General features: G+C 41.0%; 2 protein-coding genes across 15 annotated transcripts in view; one reads left to right on the forward strand and one right to left on the reverse strand.

The window, feature by feature from the left end:
• mcf2l2 (MCF.2 cell line derived transforming sequence-like 2) overlaps positions 1-24593 on the forward strand; it is a 465252-nt gene that overhangs the window by 281870 nt on the left and 158789 nt on the right. The gene's annotated exons all lie outside the window — the stretch shown is intronic.
• Positions 847-22595, reverse strand: LOC119976186 (lactosylceramide 1,3-N-acetyl-beta-D-glucosaminyltransferase-like). 4 transcript variants are annotated; one of them, XM_038816491.1, is made up of 3 exons: positions 22300-22352; positions 21164-21218; positions 847-5312 (listed from the first exon to the last, which is right to left on the reverse strand). In XM_038816491.1, exon 3 carries the CDS (start codon positions 4965-4967, stop codon positions 3831-3833), a length of 1137 nt encoding a protein of 378 aa, XP_038672419.1. In that variant the 5' UTR covers positions 4968-5312; positions 21164-21218; positions 22300-22352; the 3' UTR covers positions 847-3830. The 4 variants fall into 4 exon arrangements, with proteins under 4 accessions (XP_038672419.1, XP_038672420.1, XP_038672417.1 ...); XM_038816492.1 differs by lacking the exons at positions 21164-21218; positions 22300-22352 and adding an exon at positions 22512-22595; XM_038816489.1 differs by lacking the exon at positions 21164-21218 and having other exon boundaries at positions 22300-22410.

Raw genomic sequence — 24593 nt, forward strand, 5'->3', positions numbered from 1 at the left:
TACACAGTTCCCTCCATGATCCCACTGGGCCCCACCTACCTTTCTTCTCTTCCCCCCCCCCCCCCCCCCCCCCCCCCCCAAATCTGTAGTGTTCTCCCTTCCCCACCATCAGGCAACCCCCACCCCCCGCACTTCCTTGCTCATACTTCCTCATGTTAGCTTACCTTGTAGTGCTCTCCCACCTACCAGGCCGACAAGCACCTTCGCCCCAACAGGAGATGCTCGTACTTCCTCATGGTAGCCTAGCCTACCCACTAATGTGGTGCCACCCCCCCCATCCCGACTGCTGCTCTTCTGTTCCCCTCACTCGCTACTGCTCTCCCCCCCCCTCCCCCCCGCCCCTTGCCCAATTTATCCCTAGCTTGTAACCCTTGACTTCACTCAGAGGGGATCAAATTCTGTCACCCAGCACCACTCTCTTCGTACAAAACCCCCATTAAATGGGTCAAAAACCAAATTGCCAGGCAGAAGACACCTAATGTGCGACTTCTCACCTCAGTAGTCACCGCAAGTCCGGTCCTACCAAAGTTAACCTGCACCACAGGATGGATGAGCCATGCAAATTGCCATTGGATAACGGCAAGCCACGTGCCATGGGAGGCTGGAAAATTCTGGCAATTAGCACAGTTTCTCTCCACAGATGCCACCAGATCAGAGACGTCTCAGCATTTTGCTTTAATTCTATGATAGACCTGTCCACAGTAGTACAAAGAACTGCAGCGAAGAGATTGCAAAGGCCCCTCCATGTTGACAGTTTGGAAATCAAAGAAAAATGTGAAAAAATAAAACATGTCACAATGCAGAAGTTAGATCAAAACTTAAGACTTCCAGAAAGACAACATTTAATACTATATACACACACTTTTATTTTATTTTTAAAACCCAGACAAAATAACCAGAAGGAACATTTGAAAATTTCAACATACAAAAATAAATTTTCTAAGCTAGAAAATAAACAGGTGATAAACTGGCATGAGCCTTGAAACAAAACATCAAACCATTTAATTTTAAATACATCAAAGTGGGTCTACAATAGAGTAGAAATTCTGGTAAAGTATACACATTTTACAATAGAGCTAGACAAGTCTCTATGGTGTCACTGCATTTCAGAACACTTTTGCGCTACTATAAAAACTACTTGGCTTCAAAAAAAACTTCAATTTAGTCTAAACTATCCCTGAAACAAAGCTTGTGCGAGGTAGGTCACAAATATAAAAATAAAAGAGGTGAAAGAAATTCTCCCATGTTGAGTGCGGCCCTTTATTCCTCCCAAGTTAAGTGATAAATTGTTCACAGTACAAATAGCCCAAATCCATTGCAAGTAACAGACCTTAAGGGATACACATACAGCTAGCAAATTTAAAGGTAATAAAATCTAAGTCTTTTTTGGAGCAGAAGTTAAATAGCTTAGTTTAAAAGGTTGTGGGAATATTTTAGGAAGTGCTAAAATTGCCCCTTGTTAAATTTAAATGGTTCTTGTTCTAGCCTGTTTTTTTTTTAAAAACTCAGTAGGTACAGATAATCAGAATTTATTAGGTATGGGGAATTTTCTTTAAAAACTGTTTGAAGTACTAATTTTGATCTTGACTGATATGTTCCATTTTAAATTACCCAAGGGCCCTTTTGCACAAGAAAGGAGCAAAGCCATTTCACATGGTATCCTGTTCCTACCATACTGTGGCACAAGTCAATGTGCAAATACGGAAAAAAGTTGAAATCTGCCTTATTTCAAGGCAATTTTACTTACATTGACCATTTGATAAAAAAGGACTGCATTGTTTTGCCAAATTGAATACTTTTCTCACTAACATTCATATACTTTTGAAAATAGATCAATTTTTTTCTAAACCCATTAAAAAAGAAATAGAAGTTAATTATTTTGTATGGAAAAGATACCAGTAATGCAAAAATAAACATTTTCCACCTCTGATAGCATTAAACATTCATTGAACAGGTATGGATCAGCTTCTTCACATCAAGTGGGTATGGATTCGCTTTTTCACACCTCACTGACTAATGTATATTTTGCAATTTTGAGAATAAACTTCAATCTAACTTAAATATGTGCAGGGAAATGGGAGGTAATGCATTGTGACTTCTAATGTAAAAGCAAGCAAGGTTTGTTAGAGATGGCAAAAATGTTAGACAGAATTAAAAGCCTTGTGGGGTGGAGGGCAGAAAATCCAGGAATTTCTATTGAGTGCCAAGGCACTGCATTCCATTTAACTTTAAAACTTGGAAGACTATATAGTTGTGCTGATAGGCAAACTGCATAGAGTTTACATTTCCATGGGGATTCCATTCCATTGCACTGAACTACTGATTCAAATTCAAGGGAGAAAAAAGTGCTAACAAGTATTTACTCGAGACTAGGATGACCTACATAAGGGAGAGAGAATTTATATGTTTTGCTAATTGGAGCCACTTTAATTTACCAAATAACCTAGGATATTAAACAAGCTTGGTAGTGGTTTAGAACGGAGATTAGTATTTACTGAAGGTGTTATAATGTTATTCTACTCAATTTTTAGGGCACAGATTGCTTACTAGAACTGCCGTTTGTGTACAAACATTTGATGTAAATTAGGCAGGTACCAACACACCAGATGATTAGTGTGACGATTTAAAAATAATCTGTTTAATCAGGTTACTACTAGGAAATCATCTACACATGTAAGGCACGCAGATATAGAAGATTGTGTACAAAGTGTGAGCTTTTTTTGAGAGAGTTTTTTTTAAATGAAGAAAAAGATTTTAAAATCTCAATATCATGCAAGTGACAATTACATCTCTACTCTCTCAGTTTACAAATTTATACATCTTGGATGTTCATTACTTGAAACACCAAATGCAGCCTGCCATGCTGACAATCAAGTAGTTAGTGACCCAGACTGCCCAGCTCTTCATAACGAGAAAATGCCATCAACAAAGCTGCATTACTCTTCTGTCATAGTCTTCATGGAAAGCACTTTAAGCCAATTGTTTCAATTGCTTTCTAATTAGCAATTTTACTGCATGCGGAAATCAAAGCAACAACCATATACAACATTTAGAACTTGCATCTCAATATTCCTCATGAATCAGACTGTACATATCATGTAACTGGTTTAAACATAGTACTTAGCCAATATAAAGTATTAGTTAAAGATTTAATCGAAGTATACAGGCCTGTGTACCAATTATTCAATACATTTAGGCAAAAGTTTAATATCCAGTGTTATTGCACCAACAGGCCAAGAGAAAATAGTTTGCATTTTATCCTCCAAACAAAAAAAAAAACTTTGCAGTCATGCTTGAAAAGGAGTGACTTAATATTAGCATTAAGTTAATACAATAGTTACTGGTTAGTTAATTGCTAGACATTTTTTTTTTTTTTATTCAGCCCAAATTTTGTGCTGTGGTGCTGGAGAATTAAATTCTGTTCATGGAGGAAAAAAGGTACCATGTAGAATTTAGAATTTACAGGCTAGTTGGGGGAAATGCTTCATAGCTGAATAATCAGGGATGGTCAGATAATGTCATCAAATTTCTCTACATTTGTTCGTTGCTCATCATTCTCCCCCCCCCCACTAGATGTTTCAGGTGCAACGCCTGGAAAAACTACAACCAGCACTCACTCGTTGGTAACATCACTGGTCTTTACTTTGCAATTTACCCTTGAAAATTTTCATAAAAAGGTATGGATAGACAAAAACGCTGCTAAGAGTAATTACAGGTCAACTTTGTGTAAAATGCCAGCTGCTCCTTTCGAGGTCTTTTAATTGCCAGCTCCAACACCGCCCCCACCCCAATAAATCTCAGTTCTGTTACTTTTTCATATAGTTACGGCACTAGGAAAATGCAGCAATACAAGGATAGGTGTCCACAAAGTATGGTTTGCAGAGAAGAAATACTTTGACAACACGACAGTAAAGTTGCCCCCAAAATCCAGAGGCGAGAGAAGTCACTTTTGCATGTGTAGCCTCCCGCCACAAATGGTAGATATCTTTCACATGGCCATGAGAGGTCATCATTTCATTATAAATACAAGGATGATACGGGGCTTTCCCTTCACCAGCAAAATAAATATGTGGCTGTGGTGCTACTCCCATTTTCTTGGCACATAGACCCATAAAAACGTCATCGATATAAAGACTGCTGTTCAGGGTCATTAAGGCCTCATTAACCTTCACTGCCACATCCTGGGAAACAACATATGCAGCACCTGCAGTATAATCAGGATAAGCAGGCCACTGATACATTTCATAGGAAACATAGTATTTGCTTTCTTTGTTCCTTATAGGGGGTGCACCTCTGTGTACTCGACCAATCCAGAAATTACTTATCCCTTTATCCAGCTGTAGCAGGTAGTTCACTAGATTTGGAGTGTGCACAAAAACATCATCATCAGAGGACATGACAAATTTAGCATTTTGGCAGAAAGTATTTGCCCACTTGAACTGGAAGATTAGTTTCAACGTAAGATTGTGAAAGTCATCATTGAAATCCTGCTGGATAAGGTCAGAATGTTGTTGATCTTCCATCAGTATCCTACTCTGTACAAGATCTCTCTGGGAGAGATCTTTATGTACACCCAAAACAAAAATCACTTTTATAGTGGCTTTTAACTCTGACTTTAGAAAGTGTTCATTGCCCCACGTCTGACGAATAGCATCCCGCCGCTGACGATTCTCGGGAGCAGTCTTCACAAACAGAAGGAGCAACACATCCTGATCTTGGCATTTGTTAGCATGGGTTATCAGGTACGGATAACTGTGGAGGTTTGCTGCTGTCTCCTTGTCCAGAGTTAGGGTATCATTCAAAAAACTGTATCTATTAATGAGATATCTGTATGAATAAGACTTCACATGACTAAGAACATTCGCATCCAGTTGCTCCCAATAAATTAGGACAAGGGAGAAGAAAAAACAAGTAAAAATTAATTGCAGAAACTGACGTTTTCTTCCTTTCCTATGTACAGTGATCATTCTGCAAATTTAATTTTTGACAGCCACAAAGAATTCCAGATGTTTATGTGCATTTCTTCCTGGGACCTTGATATCTCGCATAGCTATTACAATCAAATATGTCTGAAGTAGAATATCTAACTAATCAGACAAATCCTTATGTAAATTTAATTGTATAAGCCAGGCAATCACCTCCTGCTGTTTCTGGAGGTACTTGTAGATGCTGCATTCCAGTTCCCTCAACCAGGGGCAGAAATAAGGCCAGGTGAAAAATCAAAGGACAAAGTCCACATCAGCAGTCATCTTCACTCGTTGCAAATTTTGATCATCCCATTTTGCTTCGGAATCATTCCAACATCACAGAACCTGCCAAGTAAACAACATTAATTGAAATTAAGTTAAAGATGAATAATTTACAGAAGTTTTATCACAAAATTGAAAAACGGTCATAAGTTTAATCCACTATAAACAGACTAGGCTGCAGCTCTTGAAAACATTGCCTGCGTCTGCAATTATATTTATTAGATCCAAACCAAAGCATGCTCATTCATCAAAATAATTCAAACCTGTAATCTACATGTTTAGTATTACCTTTCAAAAAACACATCTTTTCTTTTTAAATTATTTAATTGAGCCAGGAGAAAAATAGGCTACGAGGCAACAAATATCCATTCAATTTGAAGGTCCGTTGTTATGCCAGTAGCTCAAAGCTACCATTGCCAACAATAGGTTAAAACAATAAAGTGGACTTGTGTATACATGAAACTTTTTGTCCCACGAGACAATTATGCACTCGTATTCCACTTTTGGCACAAGTGAATTGCACACGGGTAAATAAACTTCATGGCTACAGGGACAGAGTCGGAGAAATTGCCTACTTTTGTGCAATTACAAGTCACCCAGCACTCCCTGCCATCAATGTTTTTTCACAAGGCTTGTATAACAGTCTTGTATACAATGCGATTTCCACTTGCTAAACAACGGGGAAGACCAAAGTCTTCAGTCTCAACTACAAATCAATACCTTTATCAAAAACCTCAATGGCTTTGTGGAATTCCTCAAATTTCAGTCTACTCTGTAGAATTCGTCAGAATCAAAACTAGCAAGAGCTAGAGTCACCCCTTTCACCTCCCTCCACCTTCACTCAAGCTGCCACTGTTCCAAATGTCCATCCAGAAGCAAAATGTAATTCATGCATTATAGGCTCATCACTGTCAACTTAATGAAATCAGTGAGTCAACTGTTTCAGTGCAAACTTTAAAATTTGGATAGGCAATGCTAATTGTCCACACATGGGCTTCGATTCAGTCCAGGAACCCTTGTAAAAATGTTTACCTCAATTATTAATTCAAAGTACAAGTACAGAAGCAGTTATGAGGGACACTGATAAGTGATTTGGATCATCAGTTGTAATCAGTCATTATGTTTGGGTACTGGTGAATAAATGAGTAGCTTTCCAAACTAGCATTTTAAGTTTTGACAATGTCTTAGAAAGATAATTTCACGTTCTAATTTCCTCAGACTACTCAATTAAGAGCAGAATGTATCCACATTTATATAATGTGAACTGCAGCAACCAGGCAAGCAAACGTAGAAGCACGATTTAAAAACTGATTTCCAAAGACTTCCAGATTAGTTAGGAAAAGATGAAAAAAATATTTTTGGTTAATCTCTCAACAGTACAATTTTAAAATTGCCAAGTAATTTAAACTAAAAATACCTACAAAATGTTCATATTTCCCAAAGCAGGAGCTCCTGATTTCCATTTACTGTACAACTGCTTTAACAAATCCAAGTTTTTAATTATATGCAAGAACTGTTTGCAGCCTGTTTGGTTTTGATGTGCAAGTTGTTGAATTATTACAAGAACAAACTCAAAAGTATATCTGCATCTACAAATGAACAAGGACTTTCAGTTTTGGCCACGTCTTAGAAAGGGAAAGTACAAACAGCTGGTAACTCATAGAACAACTTTGAATTGCTGAGCTAGTGTTTTGGAAACAAGCTGTAGTTTCCATTGTCTGGCAACACCATGCCAACACTGGGAGACAAAATAGCAACTAAAGCTTCAGCGGAATTACAATTAATTCAGAGAATTACACTGAAAATCAGCCAAATTTCCGGACCCCCTCCATCACCTTCCCAGGGTATTTCAGTCCCACCATCAGGACAGACCCAGAGGTGATGGCACAGTGTTATACATTCATAGGGGCAGTGGCCATGGGAGTCCTCAACAGCACCTCCAGAGCTCATAAAGTTGCATGGCTTGGGTCAAATGTGGACCAGAAAAGCACTCGATTAACATCGTTCACCTTAGCTTTGCCAATGAATCAGTACTCCATTTTTAAACACAAGAAATCATGGGGAGGGGGGGGGGGGTAAAGCAGGGTGCTGAATACACTCTTGGCCAGAGCCTGAATGTGCATCACCAAGGAGTAGACAGAATTGGTAGAGAATGGAACTTAGTTGTCAAAAACTCAACCACGCATGGGCAGCATGGTGGCGCAGTGGTTAGCATTGCTGCGTCACGACGCCAAGGTCCCAGGTTTGATCCCGACTTGGTCACGTCTGTGTAGAGTTTGCACAGTCCTGTGTTTGCGTGGGTTTTGCCCCCACAACACAAAACATGTGCAGGGTATGTGGATTGGCCATGCTAAATTGCCCCTTCATTGGAAAAAACTAATTGGACACTCATTTAAAAACAAAACCTCAACCACGTGGCAAAGGGTAGAACACTGAAATCAAAGCTTTAATCACTAATCACAAACTGTAAGAAAACCAAATGAATGCAAGATGAATAGCTTTGACAGCACATTTATTTCTGCACCACCTAACAACTGATCAGTTTTTATATCGTGTGCCTCCTGCAAATAACATGCATCTCCAACAGCCACGTTACTTTTTCAGCCTGCTCCTCTATACTCTTGCGAATTTGTTTATCCGATTAACTTATGATAGCCCCTTGATGGAACACGGACAAAAAGAACGGTCATAAAATTTAAATACCATAGGGGTGGCAGCAAGAGATGATCCTGCCTCTATGCGAGAGCTGGGGTGAGTTCCCAATTAATACCCTCCATCTGAATACACAAGACCACAAGATACAAGAGCAGAATTAGGTCATTCAGCCCATCAGGTCTGCTCCGCCATTCAATCATGGCCTCATCCCCATTCTCTGGTTTTCTCTCCATAACCCCTGATCCCCATATTAATTAAGAACCTTTCTATCTATCTTAAAGACAGTGACTTGGTCTCCACAGCAATGAGTTCCACAGATTCACCATCCTCTGGCTGAAGAAATTCCTTCTAATCACCATTTTAAAGGATCGTCCCTTCAATCTGAGGCTGTGCCCTCGGGTTCTAGTTTCTCCTAACAGTAGAAACATCCTTTCCCCGCCCACTCTATCTAGGCCTCCGTATTCTTTTTACAGTTAACACCAAATTAAATCCAATTAACAATGGTAGATGGTGAAAGAGCCAAAATATTGAAGGAATAACCTACTTGACCTCTTCACTATTCATAAATCCATCTGTACCTGACAGTGTTGGTAGGAAGGAATGAACAGCATGCAGTTTTTGAAGATCAAGTCCCATCTTTAAACTAATACTGTGCTAAGCAAGACAGATAATAGCTCAAAGTTGGTCACCCATGAGTCATCATAATCAGAATTGCATTCCACCAAAATACAACAGTCATGTCCTAGCATCTCATTCCATCAAATCAGGTCAACAATCCAGGTTTAATGTACAAGAGCATGTCAGTAGCAGTGCAAGATATAATTGAAACAGTGTGCATGGAACTTTGGACAGAGCAAGGCAATTCTATAACTTGTGACAGCAAAACACTACAGTCCTGCAGCATCCAGTCATGAGCAGCTGTGAATGAGTTAGCAGCTAATAGAAAGGAAAGGAGGTTCCATAAATATTCCAATGCTGAAAGATGAGCGACCCCACGAGCATGCAAAGACAAGGCTACAAGTTTGAAGAGATTTGCAATTAGCTTCAGCCAGAAGTGTCGAGTGAAAGATCATTCATGGTCTCTTTCCACTACTGTCCACCTCAACCTCCCCCCCCCCCCCCCCCCCGGCACCCCCAATCCCACTGAAGCCCCACCATTACAAATGTAGTTTCCAGCCAATTAATTTACACCACTCGATATTAAAGGAAGAGTTGAGTAAACTGAACGCAAATGCAAACTGCCCTTGATAATAAGACAACAGTCAACAAAATGTGATGCCATAAAGCCACAGTTAAAAAAAATAGACATCAACAGCAATCAGGGAGAAAGACTGGAAATATAACTAGCACAAAAGATGATTGTGAACGTTCAAGGCCAATCATCTTTAACTGCAATGACCCCTTATTAGTTTTCTTTTATCTGCTGATGAGATGTGAACCATCATTTACTTTCCATCACCAACTGTCCTTCCAGTAGTAAGGGAGTTCCACAAATCTGATTCCAGTGTGAAGAAATGCTGATTATAGCTCTAAAGTTTGGACAACCATTAAGCATTTGCTAATGATTGCTTTTGATAAGAATTTCAATGCAGGTGAACGGTGCTATTTATTCCCACAAGCATTAAGAACAGGTTTGGACTGAAATGAAAAGGAACATTTGAGATAAATTTGAGGTAAAGATCAACTCTGACAAGGAATGGCCTTATCAAAGCCAAATGCTCCACTGTCAACATCCTGGAGGCATAAAGACATGCTGTTAGGTAATTTGAACATTCTGAATTCTCCCTTGTGTACCTGAACAGGCGCCGGAGTGTGGCAACTACAGTAACTCAGTTCAAGCTATACGATAGGGTGGACGTAGATTTAACAAACAATGCAGTTGGAGACATAAATTGGATTGTGAACCTAAACATCACCAATTGGCCAATGATAAAACCAAGAATTTAAAAAAGGTATGTAAGACCTCTTTAAAGAAGAGTGCTTCGTTTTCATATTGGTTGCAATACAATTAAATAGTGCCATGGTTTACATCACTGAAAAGTAATAAAATAAATTGTGCAGATGCCAGCGAATTGCTAGAACAATCCAAAATTTAACTCCCTGTCTCGATTTATTTCTTAATTTCACAGCCTCATAACCCCAGCTACTTCAAATATCTATGCAATTTTCCCTTAAATACAGTGCCGTGGTCTCAACAACTTTCCATAGCAAAGCATTCCATGCCCTTAACACCAGCCTGCATTAAAAATTCTCCTAAATGTCAATGATTTCACAGCCAGAAAAACAGCCTTTTATTTTAAAATCGCAATATAAAGTCTCCTTGGTCCTCATCCAGTAAGAAGACTCCCAGTAACTCCAAGCGATGTCAATTCCCCATAAGAGTGAAAAATTGCATCAAGAGCCTCTTATCACCTCATTTCTTCAATAACACTTCCTACTTGTACACCAGTTCCACTTCCAAAACCAATTATTCTTCTAGTTACCACAAATACAAAAAGGAGAAAATGAACTATATAGATCATAGTCTCATATCAGCTGTGGGCAGACTCTTAGAATGCATAGTTCAAGATGAAAAATTTGATAGATGTTCAAAATCATGAGGGGGCTGGACAAAGTAGATACAGAGAAACTGTTCCTGCTCATACAAGAATCAAGAATGAGAGGGCACAGATTTAAAGTGACTTGCAAAAGAAGCAAATATGATCAGAGAAATTTTTACACAAGTAGTTTGGGTCTGGAAAGCACTTGACGTGGGTGGAGGCCGGTTCAATCAAGGCATTGAAGAGGTCATTAATTAGATGCTTAATTTCAGTAGAAATATCATGCAAGGGTACAGGGAAACAGCTAGAATAACACTAAGTCATGATGCTCATTTGGAAAGTCAGTGCAGTCACAATGGGCCAAATGGCCATCTTCTGCACCGTGACAATTCTGTGAAATGAGTAAACATTAAAGGTGTGTTAATCAAGTTCAGACAGCATGTTTTATTAAAAGCAAGCTGTATTTAACAAATGAGTGATTCATTGGATGAAGAGTAAGCAACAATTGACTGTGGTAGTTCTGGTTGGAATCAAAAGACAGACTTCAAAGTCCACTTTGTGGCTTTTCAAAAAGCAGATTTTCCTGATGCCCTGCCCAACAATATTCGCACTCAAACAATACTGTTCAAACAGATTAACTAGTCATCTGTCTCCCAGCAATTTGTAGGACCTTGCATTGTGCAAATGGAGACATTTACTAAAAAAAATTAGTGATTACACTTTTGAAATGTGACTTGTGGCTGGAAAGTACTCTGGATGTTTTTGAGATTATGCAAGGTGAATGAACTAAAATAGTTATTGATTTCACATAGATAGATGGAAATATTTTGCATCAGTCAAATTATTTCATTCTCGAGCTGTCCTACCCTCCTGAAAAACTTAGAAATGCCCCCATTTCCTTTAATATTACGTTTTAGCTTCCCCTTTTTACATACCCACCATATTACTCATTTCCCCCAAATTAGGGGATGAATCATACAGACCCAAGATGTGAACTGTTTCTCTTTCCAGAGACCTGCTGCGTTTTCCCAGCATTTTGCTTTTATTCCCAAGTATCGTTTGGCTCGATTTTAAACCTGAAATCCCCTTTATCCATACAACTCCTGCTCGTTTATGTTCCCCCTGCTTTCCACTTTATGGAATCAAAACGGTTTGATATTCCAATGTATACCCTCCTGGGAATGCAAAATGTGATACTGTATTCAAAAAATTTTCAGATCACGGATCTGACTTGCTAACTTATGTCCAGTTAATCTATACCAGATCCCTTCTAGTACTATTTTAAAAAGCAGTATATTTATTTGACTATTTTAGTTAATTCATTCGATTTATGTTATTATCTGAATAACTGCTTTAAAAATCATTTTACACATTTCCCAGAACAAAAATCAGGAAAGAATCACAGAACTGTTACGGTAGAGGCAAGCTATTTAGCCCATTGCGTCTACACCAGCTCTCCGAATGAGTAGTGTGACTCCAAGTGCCATGCTCCTGCCTTTTCCATGTACCCTTGCACAAATAATCATCTAATGCACATCCTCAACCATTTTTCCAGGAGGTGTATTCCAAACCAAAGCCATTCGTTGTTTGAAAAAAAAAGTTCTCACATCACATGGTTTCTTTTGCAAATCACTAAATCGGTGTACTCTCATCCCTTCTACTAGCAGGAACAGTTTATCCCTACAAGTGTAACCTCCTTGCTCTTGTACGTTATCCCCCCCCCCATTAATAAAACCCAGGATACTGGATCAAACACAGAAAATACTGCACAATCTCAATATCTGTGGAGAGAAAAGGGAACCAACGTTTAGAGTCCGGATAACTCAGGTCTGTTCTGCTGCACGGTATCAAATGCTTTTTACGAGTCTGTCCCACGCACATCACATTAACATTACCCTCGTCGGCCCTTTTGTTACCTCTTCAAAAATCTCCTCCAAGGTAGTTAAATATAGTTTGACTTTAGAAATACATGCTGGCTCTTCATATCATCCCGGATTTTCCACACGACTGCAAATTCTATCCTGAAGCTTCCCCACCACTGAAATTAAACAGACTGGTCTGGCCTTATTACCAGACTTATCTTTGCATCCTTTTTTGAACAACAATGTCTGAAGTTGTCCACTCCTTTGGCACCTCCCCAGACTCCAGACTGAAAAATTACAGCCAGTGTCCTTGTGATTTCCAATCAGCCTTTAATATCCTATGATGCATCTCATCCAATCGAGTCAGTCTATTCAACACTTCCTACTTCTCAATTTGAACCCTTCTAGTGACAGTGTCACATGGCCTGGATAGCATCTACCTTCTTGGTAAAGATAGATGCAAAGTGTTCATTTAATACCTCAGCCATATCCCCCTGCCGCCCATGTGTAAATTCCCTTTTAGGTCCGTAAATTGGCACTTATCCTTTTACTATTTATATGCTGACAGAAGACTTTTATGTTGGCTGTCAATCCCCATTTGCTTCTCAATAGAACATAGAACAGTACAGCACAGAACAGGCCCTTCGGCCCTCGATGTTGTGCCGAGCAATGATCACCCTACTTAAACCCACGTAACCCATATACCCGTAACCCAACAATCCCCCCATTAACCTTACACTACGGGCAATTTAGCATGGCCAATCCACCTAACCCGCACATCTTTGGACTGTGGGAGGAAACCGGAGCACCCGGAGGAAACCCACGCACACACGGGGAGGACATGCAGACTCCACACAGACAGTGACCCAGCCGGGAATCGAACCTGGGACCCTGAAGCTGTGAAGCATTGATGCTAACCACCATGCTACCGTGAGGTCCCTAATGCTTTTTCATCTCTTCTCTGGACCTTCTGTATTACTCTTGGTTCTGTATTTTGTATACAACACCCATCATAAAGCACATTTTTCTTCATTTCTATCTTTTTCATCCAGGGAGCACTGGATTTCTTTGCCCTACCTTCTATCTTTTGAAAAAATATACCTTGACTGTGCCCTTGAAGACAGCCCATTGTTCAGTTAGTTTGTCCCCACTCATCTTTTGTTCCAGTCTATCCAGCCCAGCTCCACTGAAGTCAGCTCTTTCCACACTTATTAACATTTATTGTCACAAGTAAGCTTACATTAAACACTGCAATAATGTTACTGTGAAAAGCTCCTATTCCAGCATCTGTTCAGGTACACAGAGAGAGAATTCAGAATGTCTAAATTACCTAATAGCACATCTTCTCGGGACTTGTGGGGGGGGGGGGGGAAAGAGAGGAGGAGGAGAACCGGAGCACCCGGGAGGAAACCCACGCAGGCAAGGGGAAGACGTGGGCAGAATCCGCACAGACAGTGACCCAAGCCAGGAATCGAACCAGGAACATGGCGCTGTGAAGCAACTGTGCTAACCACGCCGCACTTACATACTCTTCGCTGATTAGGTTGGTGGTAGAAAAACAATAGCCAAAGGCTTATTTCCTTGATAGACCAGAATTATTATTCAAAAAGCAGTCTTCAGTTAATTCTTAAAGAGGTTTCCCTATTTGGACCACATGCAATAACATTTATCCTAATCTTCAGATCGTTTAAATAACCCAATCATTACCATAGCCCATTGTTCTTGTAGATCTTTTTGACCTTATCAGATAGCCCTCCTATCCTATTTCTACTTTTCAGTGGCCGTTAATGTACAAAGGTTTCTCACTCTCTTTCCTACATAGTTGACTCAATGGCCCTCTGAAACGGCCTACTAGGCACAGTGGTGATGCGGACTTCAGCAATACCAAAGAAAAAAAAAATTGAAATCCCAGTGAGACATGTGCCCAGAGATTAATCACCAAAAATAGAACTTGTATTTCCTTAATTCAGAGTGTACTCACTGTTGATTCATAATTCATGAAACAAACTTCTGAAGCAGCTGTGCCACTTAGTCTAGAAATCACAGTGCTAATGGAGTCTTAATGAAAGATTGATAGGAGTTTTTACAACCATGAAACCTGGGAAATGTCAAACTAGCTGTAAACCGCATAAACTGGGTTTGAAACAAACATCAATATAAAGTGACCCCACCTCAGGGGTGGGTTTCTTGCAGTTAATTCAGACAAAATACCAACCAACGCAACTAATCTTACTCCTAGTTTACTGCTTTCACATTCACCAACCTAATATTTCATTTATGTCCATTTATGGAGAGTACAACGTGCACTGGAGGAAGCATCCACACTTTTAACTAATACAAAAGCTAAGAAGAGTGTGTCCTTATTGATCCCTGATGGAGAAATAGTGCATGAAATAATATTTTCCAAATGAGGGTCAGAAAGGGGCATCAAGGCCCCCAGGCTTTAAAACTCAACTTGTATCTAATTACAACTGCGCAAGCAATAGTGAAATTACATGCACTAAACAAAAGTAATGCAATACAAACACTGGTGGAACAAATGACATCAATTTTTTAATGTAGAAAATATCCCAGGTCTTCATAGCATCCCACATTCGACAGAAGCATAATCAGACAGAACTTAATGCCAAGCCGAAACCAATACCAAAAGGTAAGAAAACTTGATGGAACGTGCAAGAACAGTGTTTAAAAGGAGTAGAACAAGGAGAGTTCGAGATCTTATTGCATTGCAGGCCAATGACATGGGCTGAAAGTGGGGAATATAGAAGAGGCCAGTGTTTTGGAGAGTTTACAGACAGGGATGAGAGAGAGAGAGAACTGAAACTCCTTTCCTTACTGTCCATAATCATTAAGTATATGGACAATTATTCATGAGATTATGTTTTATTCATATATTCACCAAGAAAATCTAACGCTACGTCACCCACATACTTCAGGAAAATACAGTTAAGAGAGAATAGTGCAGTTTTAAGTTAGAAACAAGGGAATAGTTTATCATTCACCTGATTGGTCTGTTTTGGAAAGCTCAGTTTAGGCCTGATGAAGATGTTTTTCACTCCTAAAGTGTGAATTTAATAGCTAAAGTAGGATTTGTTGCAGAATTATCTTGAAGAGGTGGACTTTCTGCAGGTTAAAGTTAGTTACTTGTAGTTTTGTTACCCGTAGCCTTTGTTACCAGGTCTGTTTGCTGCATTTGGGGACTTAAAGCACAGGTTTGGAGTCCCTTTCATGCTGTTTTGCGTGGACAGCATTTAATGATTTAAATACAAAGGACCTGCGTGACAGGCTTATCCACAGCTCACTTCCAAATATGGTGTTTGCAGAACCTAGGGGAGTTTAAAACAATCACTGCCTTGGTATCAGAACAATTCATTCAAGTCAGGAACTATCTTTTTGGATGGTTTCAGAAGATGGATAGTGCTACTTCTTGGCTGGAATGCCCTTTCAAGACAATGTAGCAGTAGTTTTTGGACTCAGACTGAGAAGTGATCCTATGCAGCATCTTTGCAGTCCATAATTGTCCATTTTTAGTCTGTTCAAGAAGATTCTACACAGACTATTGTTTATGTTAAGTTGTGAATCTGACATGCTTGTACAGACAGGTTAAAGGGATGGTAGGATGATGCCATGCCATTGGGATTTAAAATTGAAGGGTTTATGGAGGCAAGAGATCAGCACCATACCAATAACAGACTGGGAAAAGAATTGCAATATACTTGCTTATGGAGGCTGGCACGGTAGCAGTGGTTAGCACAGTTGCTTCACAGCACTAGGGACCCAGGTTCCATTCCCGGTTTAGGTCACTGTCTGTGCGGAGTCAGCACATTCTCCCAGTCTCTGCGTGGATATCCTCCAGACACTCTGATTTCCTCCCACAAGTAACAAAAGACATGCTGTTCGGGGAACTGGACATTTTTTTTTTTTTTAAATTGTGAGTACCCAATTCTTCCCCCCCCAAATTAAAGGGGCAATTTAGCGTGCCCAATCCCCACACACTGCACATGTTTTTTGGATTGTGCGAATGAGACCCACGCAGACATGGGAGAATGTGCAAACTCCACACGGACAGTAACCTGGGGCCAGGATCGAACCCAGGTCCTCACCGCCGTGAGGCAGCAGTACGATTGAATTGGACATTCTGAATTCTCCCTTAGTGTACTTGTGACACTAATAAAGATTATAGAAAGGAAAGCAGTTTGGGGTGTACTAAAGTTGCTTCTATATTTGGTTGTGCGCTAAGCTAATACAGTGCTTTAGAAAATCTATCTTGCCGCCGGCATAAGCAAAGTTCAGTCATTTATTGCACATTACACAAGGCCCTCAACTGACCTGAACTGTATAAAAAGTAGTACAAGAAGGCCAGATAGAAACACATTAGAAGGAAATAATAGAAGGAAAACAAATCACCTCTTGGATCTATTATTGAATGCAAATATGGTGCTGTGAAGTAAGCGCAACACAAGAACAATAAAATATGGATGTGGATCAGAAATTGGCTAGTTGAAAGAAGACAGAGAGTGGTGGTTGATGGGAAATGTTCAGAATGGAGTTCAGTTACGAGTGGCGTACCACAAGGATCTGTTCTGGGGCCGTTGCTGTTTGTCATTTTTATAAATGACCTAGAGGAGGGCGCAGAAGGATGGGTGAGTAAATTTGCAGACGACACTAAAGTCGGTGGAGTTGTAGACAGTGCGGAAGGATGTTGCAGGTTACAGAGGGACATAGATAAGCTGCAGAGCTGGGCTGAGAGGTGGCAAATGGAGTTTAATGTGGAGAAGTGTGAGGTGATTCACTTTGGAAAGAATAACAGGAATGCGGAATATTTGGCTAATGGGAAAATTCTTGGTAGTGTGGATGAGCAGAGGGATCTCGGTGTCCATGTACATAGATCCCTGAAAGTTGCCACCCCGGTTGATAGGGTTGTGAAGAAGGCCTATGGTGTGATGGCCTTTATTGGTAGAGGGATTGAGTTCCGGAGCCATGAGGTCATGTTGCAGTTGTACAAAACTCTAGTACGGCCGCATTTGGAGTATTGCGTACAGTTCTGGTCGCCTCATTATAGGAAGGACGTGGAAGCTTTGGAACGGGTGCAGAGGAGATTTACCAGGATGTTGCCTGGTATGGAGGGAAAATCTTATGAGGAAAGGCTGATGGACTTGAGGTTGTTTTCGTTAGAGAGAAGAAGGTTAAGAGGTGACCTAATAGAGGCATACAAAATGATCAGAGGGTTAGATAGGGTGGACAGCGAGAGCCTTCTCCTGCGGATGGAGGTGGCTAGCACGAGGGGACATAGCCTTAAATTGAGGGGTAATAGATATAGGACAGAGGTCAGAGGTGGGTTTTTTACGCAAAGAGTGGTGAGGCCGTGGAATGCCCTACCTGCAACAGTAGTGAACTCACCAACATTGAGGGCATTTAAAAGTTTATTGGATAAGCATATGGATGATAAGGGCATAGTGTATGTTAGATGGCCTTTAGTTTTTTTTCCATGTCGGTGCAACATTGAGGGCCGAAGGGCCTGTACTGCGCTGTATCGTTCTATGTTCTATGCCTACACCTCAAGTACTGCAGCAGTTCAAGGCAACTCACCACCACCTTCTGAAGGGCAATAATTTCTGGCCTAACCAGCAATGCCCACATCCCATAAAATGACTTTTTTTTTTTAAAATCATCCCACGAGAAGAACATTACGATCAGTAAATGCAGATTCACATGAATCTTCTGAGGAAGTTTCCTAACAGGCTTCTCAGGACCCCATGGGTGTAAAATACCAAAGTATTTTTGATATTGCTTTCAATCGACCTGACCATTATGGTAAAAAGGCAAAACATGTGAATTGACTTAACTAACAAATGTAATTCCCAGTGCTTCTTTACTTCATCTCCTTGCTATCCAGAGGAGGTAGCCTCTAACTAGTACATTAGTATGATGCATCAGTATAGCCTTTAATCCATAATAACCCTGCAAACACCATTGTTTCACAAATTCAAATATAGAATCAGAATCCCTACAGTGCAGGAGGCAATTTGGCCCATTGAGTCTGCACCAACCCTCCGAAAGAGCACTCTGAGTCCACTCCCCCACCTATTTTTATACATTTCTGATCACTAATCACTACAAATGTTACAATACATTTTTCTCTTCTACCATTCCCTTATTTTAACAAAATAAACATTTTAAATGAGGTCAACCCACCGTAGTTTGATTTCATTTATTCAGAATAATTATTTTTCTGAGTCACCTTCTGAAACCAAAATCCATTAATCTAACCCAGTGATGCTGTCCTCGTCAAACTGGATTTGCTTACTCTGTAAACCCCACATTTTGGCCACCTCCTCCTCCCCTCTCCAACCATCCAAAATCAACTGAAATATTGATGGCAAAGATAGATAGATTTTATCAGGCAAGGGTATCCAGGGAGGTCTTATAGCGCAATGGTAGCATTCCCATCTCTGGGTCAGAATCTACAGATTCAAGTGCCACTTCAGGACTTGGCGGCCATGGAAGATACATTCATAACTTATATGAAATATCATAACTTATATGAAATATGTTGGTTATCAGCCTGTAAATCCTTCCATGCATCTGACAGCTGGCAGTAAGAGTGAAGTGTTTCCTGGTCAGCCCTACTGCAGAAGGCAGTGGCAAACCATGGCAGCACTTTACCAAGCATAATCATGGAGCAATCTAATGAAATTCCATGGCTGCCAATTTGCTGTTTTTCTGATGGGTGTCTGCATGACCTTGTGGAGGCAGTGAGAAGCATGTGGTACACCCTCATGCCATGAGGTGGAAGGAAGAGGTCACCCCACTTCACCAAGAAAGCCTGGGGAGAGGTGGCAGCTGCCAAAAAGGCTGATAAAAATAGGCTCAATGTTAATTAAAAAGGGAACTGCATGAATATTTGAAGGGGAATGGATTTACAGGAAAAGAGCCAGGGTATGGAGCCAATTGGACAACTCCTTCATATGCATCACACTATGATTCTTAAAATGGAGCAAACTGGCTTAATTTTAATTAAAGTAGCTTTTTTGATAACACCCCCCCCCCCCAAAAAAACTAATTCTTCCATTGCCAAAAGAGAAAAATCAATCACAAAGTCTCCAAAATATCAACCCTATCCAAAAGTAAAAGTTTATCTGCACCCCATTTCGTCTTAAACCCAGTTCCTTTCACATGGCATCAACACTTCAGGACAATGTTATTAGAAGAATAAACTGGAGCTTCTCCACCCTAAATTTGGCTGACTCCTGCTATGCTCCATTCAGCCCATCCAACTTGCTTTATCATCCACTTCAATGGCTTCCCTGTTCCTACATCCCTTTAAGTCGTTTGTATTTAGAAAGCGGTCAATCTCTGCTTTTAAACATAGTTAACTAACCAACCACACCCTCTGGGGTAAAGAATTCCAGAGAAAAACACATTTCTCTTTATCTCAGCCCCAAGCGGCTTTCCCCTTATTCTGAAATTGGATCTAGACTCCCTCACCAGGAGACACATCTACAGTACCTGCATTTACCAGTTTACCCTTTAAATATTTTGTTGATTTCAATGAGATCACCTCTTGTTCTCTAGAGAATGCAGGCCCAGTTCCCCAATCTCTCCTTCATTAGGAGGGGAGGGCAGCCCTGTCATTCTGGGAACAAGTCTCATGAACCTTTGCTGCACTCCTTCTGCTGCACTCCCTCGACAATAACATCCTTCCCAAGGTAAAGGAATTATACAGTATGCCAGGTGAGGTCTAGACAATTGATGCGAGACTTCACTACTCCTGCACTCAAATTCTCAAATCCTCTTGGGACAAAGGCCAACAGACTATTCAGGAGGCAGTGGCATAGTGGTATTATCACTGGACAAGTAATCCAGAGACCTAAAGCCATACTCTGGGGATCAGAGTTCGAATCGGATGGTGAAATTTTAATTCAATAAAAATCTGGAATTAAAAGTCTAAAAGAAAAAGGTGACGATGAAGCCAGTGATTGTCGTAAAATTCCATCATGTCCTTTAGGGAAGGAAATCTGTCGCCCTTATCTGGTCTGGGCTACATGTGACTCCACATCCACAGCAATGTGGTTGACTCTTAGTGCCCTGGGGAATGGGCAATAAATGCTGGCCCAGCCAGCTACACCCACATTCCAATAATGAATTTAAAAAATAGCCTTCTTAATTGCCTGCTACATCTGCATGTTAGCCTTCAGTGACTTATTAAATGAGGACACCCAGGCTCTTTTGTACATTTGCATTTTCTAATCTCTTACCATTTAATTGTTCCTACTACTAAAGTGGATAAATGTTTCCACATTAGACCCCATTTGCCATGTTCTTGCCCACTCGTCAAGTCTGTCCAATCCTTCATCTTCCTCACAACAGTCATCTGCAAACCTGGAAATATTACATTTGATTCCCACATCATTGCTATATATGGTGAACAGCTGCCCCCCCCCCCCACCCACCCACCCACCCACCCCCACTCCACAGCACCTAGTGGTGCCGTGCCCTACCTGCCAACACACAAGAATGACCCATTTATTCCTACTGTTAACCAATATTTATTCCATGCCAGTTTATTACCTTGTGCTTTCATTTTGGCCATTAACATCCTCTGGGGGAATTTATCAAAAGCCCTCTGAACATCCACCGACTCCCCTTTATCAATTCCCGTTCCCCATGATTTCCCATTCATAAATTCATGTTGATTGCGCACAATCAGATTATCCAAGTGTTCACAATAGATTCTAACATTCTCCCTGCGATTAATGCAAAGCTAACAGGTCTATAGTCCCCCGTTTTGTCTCCTTCTCTTTCCTTCCCCCCCCCCCCCCCCACATTTCTTAAATGCTGACGTGACATTTCCAACCTTCCAGTCTGCAGGAACCATCTCAGAAACCAATAAAAACGGTCACGCTATATATCTAAAGGATTTAAAACAAAATGACCAATTAATGTTTGCATATTTAAAAAAGATTCGAGTTAGCTCGATAAAAGAAAATAAAGCAGGTGACGAAATGGATTTGGTAGTGCAAGTGTCCGAGATCTATAATCCAGAGTGATAGTCCCAAACTCATTTTTAAAAAAAAAAAATTTACAGTACCAATTCAGGGACAATTTAGCGTGGCCAATCCACCTAGCCTGCCCATCTTCGGGTTGTGGGGGTGAAACACACGCAAACACGGGGAGAATGTGCAAACTCCACACAGACAGTGACCCTGAGCGCAACAGGGCTAACCCACTGCACCATCGTGCTGCCCATAATCCCGAAATCAGAGATAACATTTCAGTTTGACTATTCTAATTCGGTTTAAAATACCGGGAATAAAACGCTGTTGGGAGCCTGACTTTTGAGTTTCCCGAACCGGCTTATTTGCTGATATCCTTACGGGAAGGAAGCCCGTCACTCTGAACCCCCATCCCAACTAATTTGATCTTTGAAGTGGCTCCACCACACCCACTTCAGCTCCACTCGGTTTAAAAAAAGGGGGAGGGGGGCAATTAAGTGCGGGTAAGTGACAGCAACACCCAGAGCTTGCGAAAAAGGGGGCAGAGAGAAAAAAAAAGTACTCTCGAGTGTGGAGGGCTGGGTCCCGCCAGTTTAGACGACACTCCAGGGAGTTGTGAAGCTACCGTAAGCGGTGCGCTTCCCAAGTTTGACATGCAGTTGTTGTTGGGAGGTCGGTTTTGAGCCCTGAACAACTCAGCGGATAACCCCCCACCAAAGGTCCTGTCGCTGTTTAACAGGATACACAAGCCTCAGAGACACGCCCAGCCTCTGTGAAGTGAACACACTGGCTTGGTTACCGTTTGCACAGGCTCCTTCCCACCGCCGGCCTCGTCTCAGCGGAAGTTCGCCTGGAAAACTCCAGCCAGCACAGTTTGGTCAGCCCGGGGGCGGGGGAAATAAACCGTTTGGTCCACACACGCAAAAATGAAAACAGCCAACTCGAGGAGACGGAAGCAGATTTTTAAATGGTGGGGGGAGGGGAGGCCAGTGCTTACCCGCAGTCCTCCCGGCTCCTGTCCCGTTGTGTGTGTGTGTGTGGAGCTGGAGGGGAGGCACCGCCTCAAATAAAGATGTCCGCCCCGGCCGGCAGCTGCCCACAGAGCGTGCGCGCCGGCTGCCAATCCCGCCTGTCAAACTGCAGCCGCAACAAGTCTCAGGCAGCTGCTGTCCAATTCTATGTAAATGACCCCTACCAGGATACGCTCACCTAACTCCGCATTTCTTCCACTTGCATTTTTCCTCGGAAAGGGGCAGATGTGATTGCTCACCACGCCTCTCGTCAGTTTAAAACAGTCTTTGGAGTCACTCCCGCCCCTCACATTTTTAAGAGTTGCACACACGTTTCGCTGCTGAGGTCAATTACACCAGGTTTACCTCCGAACCACTTGGTACTTGAAATGAAATGAAAATCGCTTATTGTCACGAGTGTCAATGAAGTTACTGTGAAAAGCCCTTAATCGCTGATTGAGCACCAAGAGAAAACTTGAGTTCAAAATTGAGTTTGGGGAGGGCGGTGCGCACATTTATGTGAATGTGCGAATTTGCATGGGGAAACAAATTATTTGTGTGCTTTTATTCTTCCTAAATTGCCCATTCAAATTCAGAAGAGATGTTTATTGAAGGTGGTTCGAGATCTTAAAGCCTAGACAGCCGAAAACGTGGCTAAGGAAGTGACGGTGCGCAGAAAGCTGGAGTTGGAGAACACAGAAGTTTGAGTGGGGTGTTTCCGAGATTAAAATGGTGAAACTTTGAAGGAATTTGAATTCAAGGGCAATGATTTAAATTGGAGATTTGGGGGGACGTAGGTCAGCAACGTAGGTCAGCAAGCACAGGTAAGCTGGGTGAGGGAAATAGTACAGATTATGATATACCGTATATACTCGCGTATCCTGCAATCTCGCGTGTCATGCGACCCCTAAATTTTCGTCCCCAAAACATGATTTTATCATATATCTTATGTATCATGCGAGTCCCTTTTTTGAGATACCAGATGACACTAGGCTAGGCTTTCCGCCGTAAACAACCGAATGAGAAACAGCTGTTTTGCTGTTTCTAATCACGATAATAAACAGTTACCTAACACGTAACAAGTACCGTAACACATAACAACGATCGAATACATTCTACCCTTAGCCACTATGGAGAAAAGATCTGCGAAGAAATATACTGCCAAATTGAAGCTGCAAGTTGTTGCCGAAGTGGAACAAAGCAACAACGTTAAAGCTGCAAAGCTGTTTGGTGTCGGAGAAAGCTGTGTCCGAAACTGGAGAAAACAAAAAGAAAAATTGAAGGAAACTCCTTCCTATAAATGAGCAAATCGCGGGTCGAAATGTCATTGGCCGCAGTTAGAAGATAAAGTATCAAAGTGGGTGTCCGAAAATCGAGAAAATGGTTATATTATAACACGATCTAAAATAAGACTTTATGCTTTACGAGAAGCAAGAAAAATGGGCATTCGTGTGTTTACTGCAAGTCCCGGATGGTGGAATAGCAAATGCTTTGGATGGAAGTGAAGATGATGCTTTATTCGAAGATGCAGGAGAAGAGGATGAAAATATTGAAGACCTGGAAGATGATCAGTATGACGACTGCCTCGATGAAGAAGAATTCCAAGCTTTATTTGATGATGACACTGATAACAATGAAAGCGAATTTGAAGGATTTTAGTTTACCTGTAATAGTTTGTTTTAATAGTGTTTTTATTTTATTAAATGTTAATTAACCTACATATGTATTCCTGTTTTATATTTCATTATGTCCAAAAATAAATATAATAGTTTCATTAACTACTGGGTACTATTTGACTTACCGTAAATGGATACGGTCTGCTTAACAGCCTAACAGCCTAATCTTGGCCAGCACTTCACACCCACAAATTTAGTATCTCGCGTATCATGCAACCCCCCAAATTTAGGTTACAATTTAGGTTTTCAAAAGTCGCATGATACGTGAGTATATACGGTAGGTACAGAATTTTGGATGAACCAAAGTATATGCCGGATGGGATCTAGGGGAGCAACCAGGAGAGAGTTAGTTGGAATAGTCCGGTGGTTAAAATCTCATCCGAATTATGGCAACTCTACAGCACAACAATCTTTCATGTCAGTCTGGATATTGTGCTCAAGTCTCAGGAGTGCAGATTGGAAGCCTTACTGGCTCAGAGATGACTAGTGTCACCAATGGTAAGAAGTCTTACAACACCAGGTTAAAGTCCAACAGGTTTGTTCCGAATCACTAGCTTTCGGAGGACTGCTCCTTCCTCGGGCGAATGTGGGATTTAAATTCCTCA

The sequence above is a fragment of the Scyliorhinus canicula genome, chromosome 13 (assembly GCF_902713615.1).
Source record: "Scyliorhinus canicula chromosome 13, sScyCan1.1, whole genome shotgun sequence".
In the NCBI taxonomy this organism is placed as follows: domain Eukaryota; kingdom Metazoa; phylum Chordata; class Chondrichthyes; order Carcharhiniformes; family Scyliorhinidae; genus Scyliorhinus; species Scyliorhinus canicula.

What these genes read in the sequence shown, in the direction of transcription:
- LOC119976186 (XM_038816492.1), bottom strand. Translation starts at nt 4,967, where the DNA reads ATGATCACTGTACATAGGAAAGGAAGAAAACGTCAGTTTCTGCAATTA.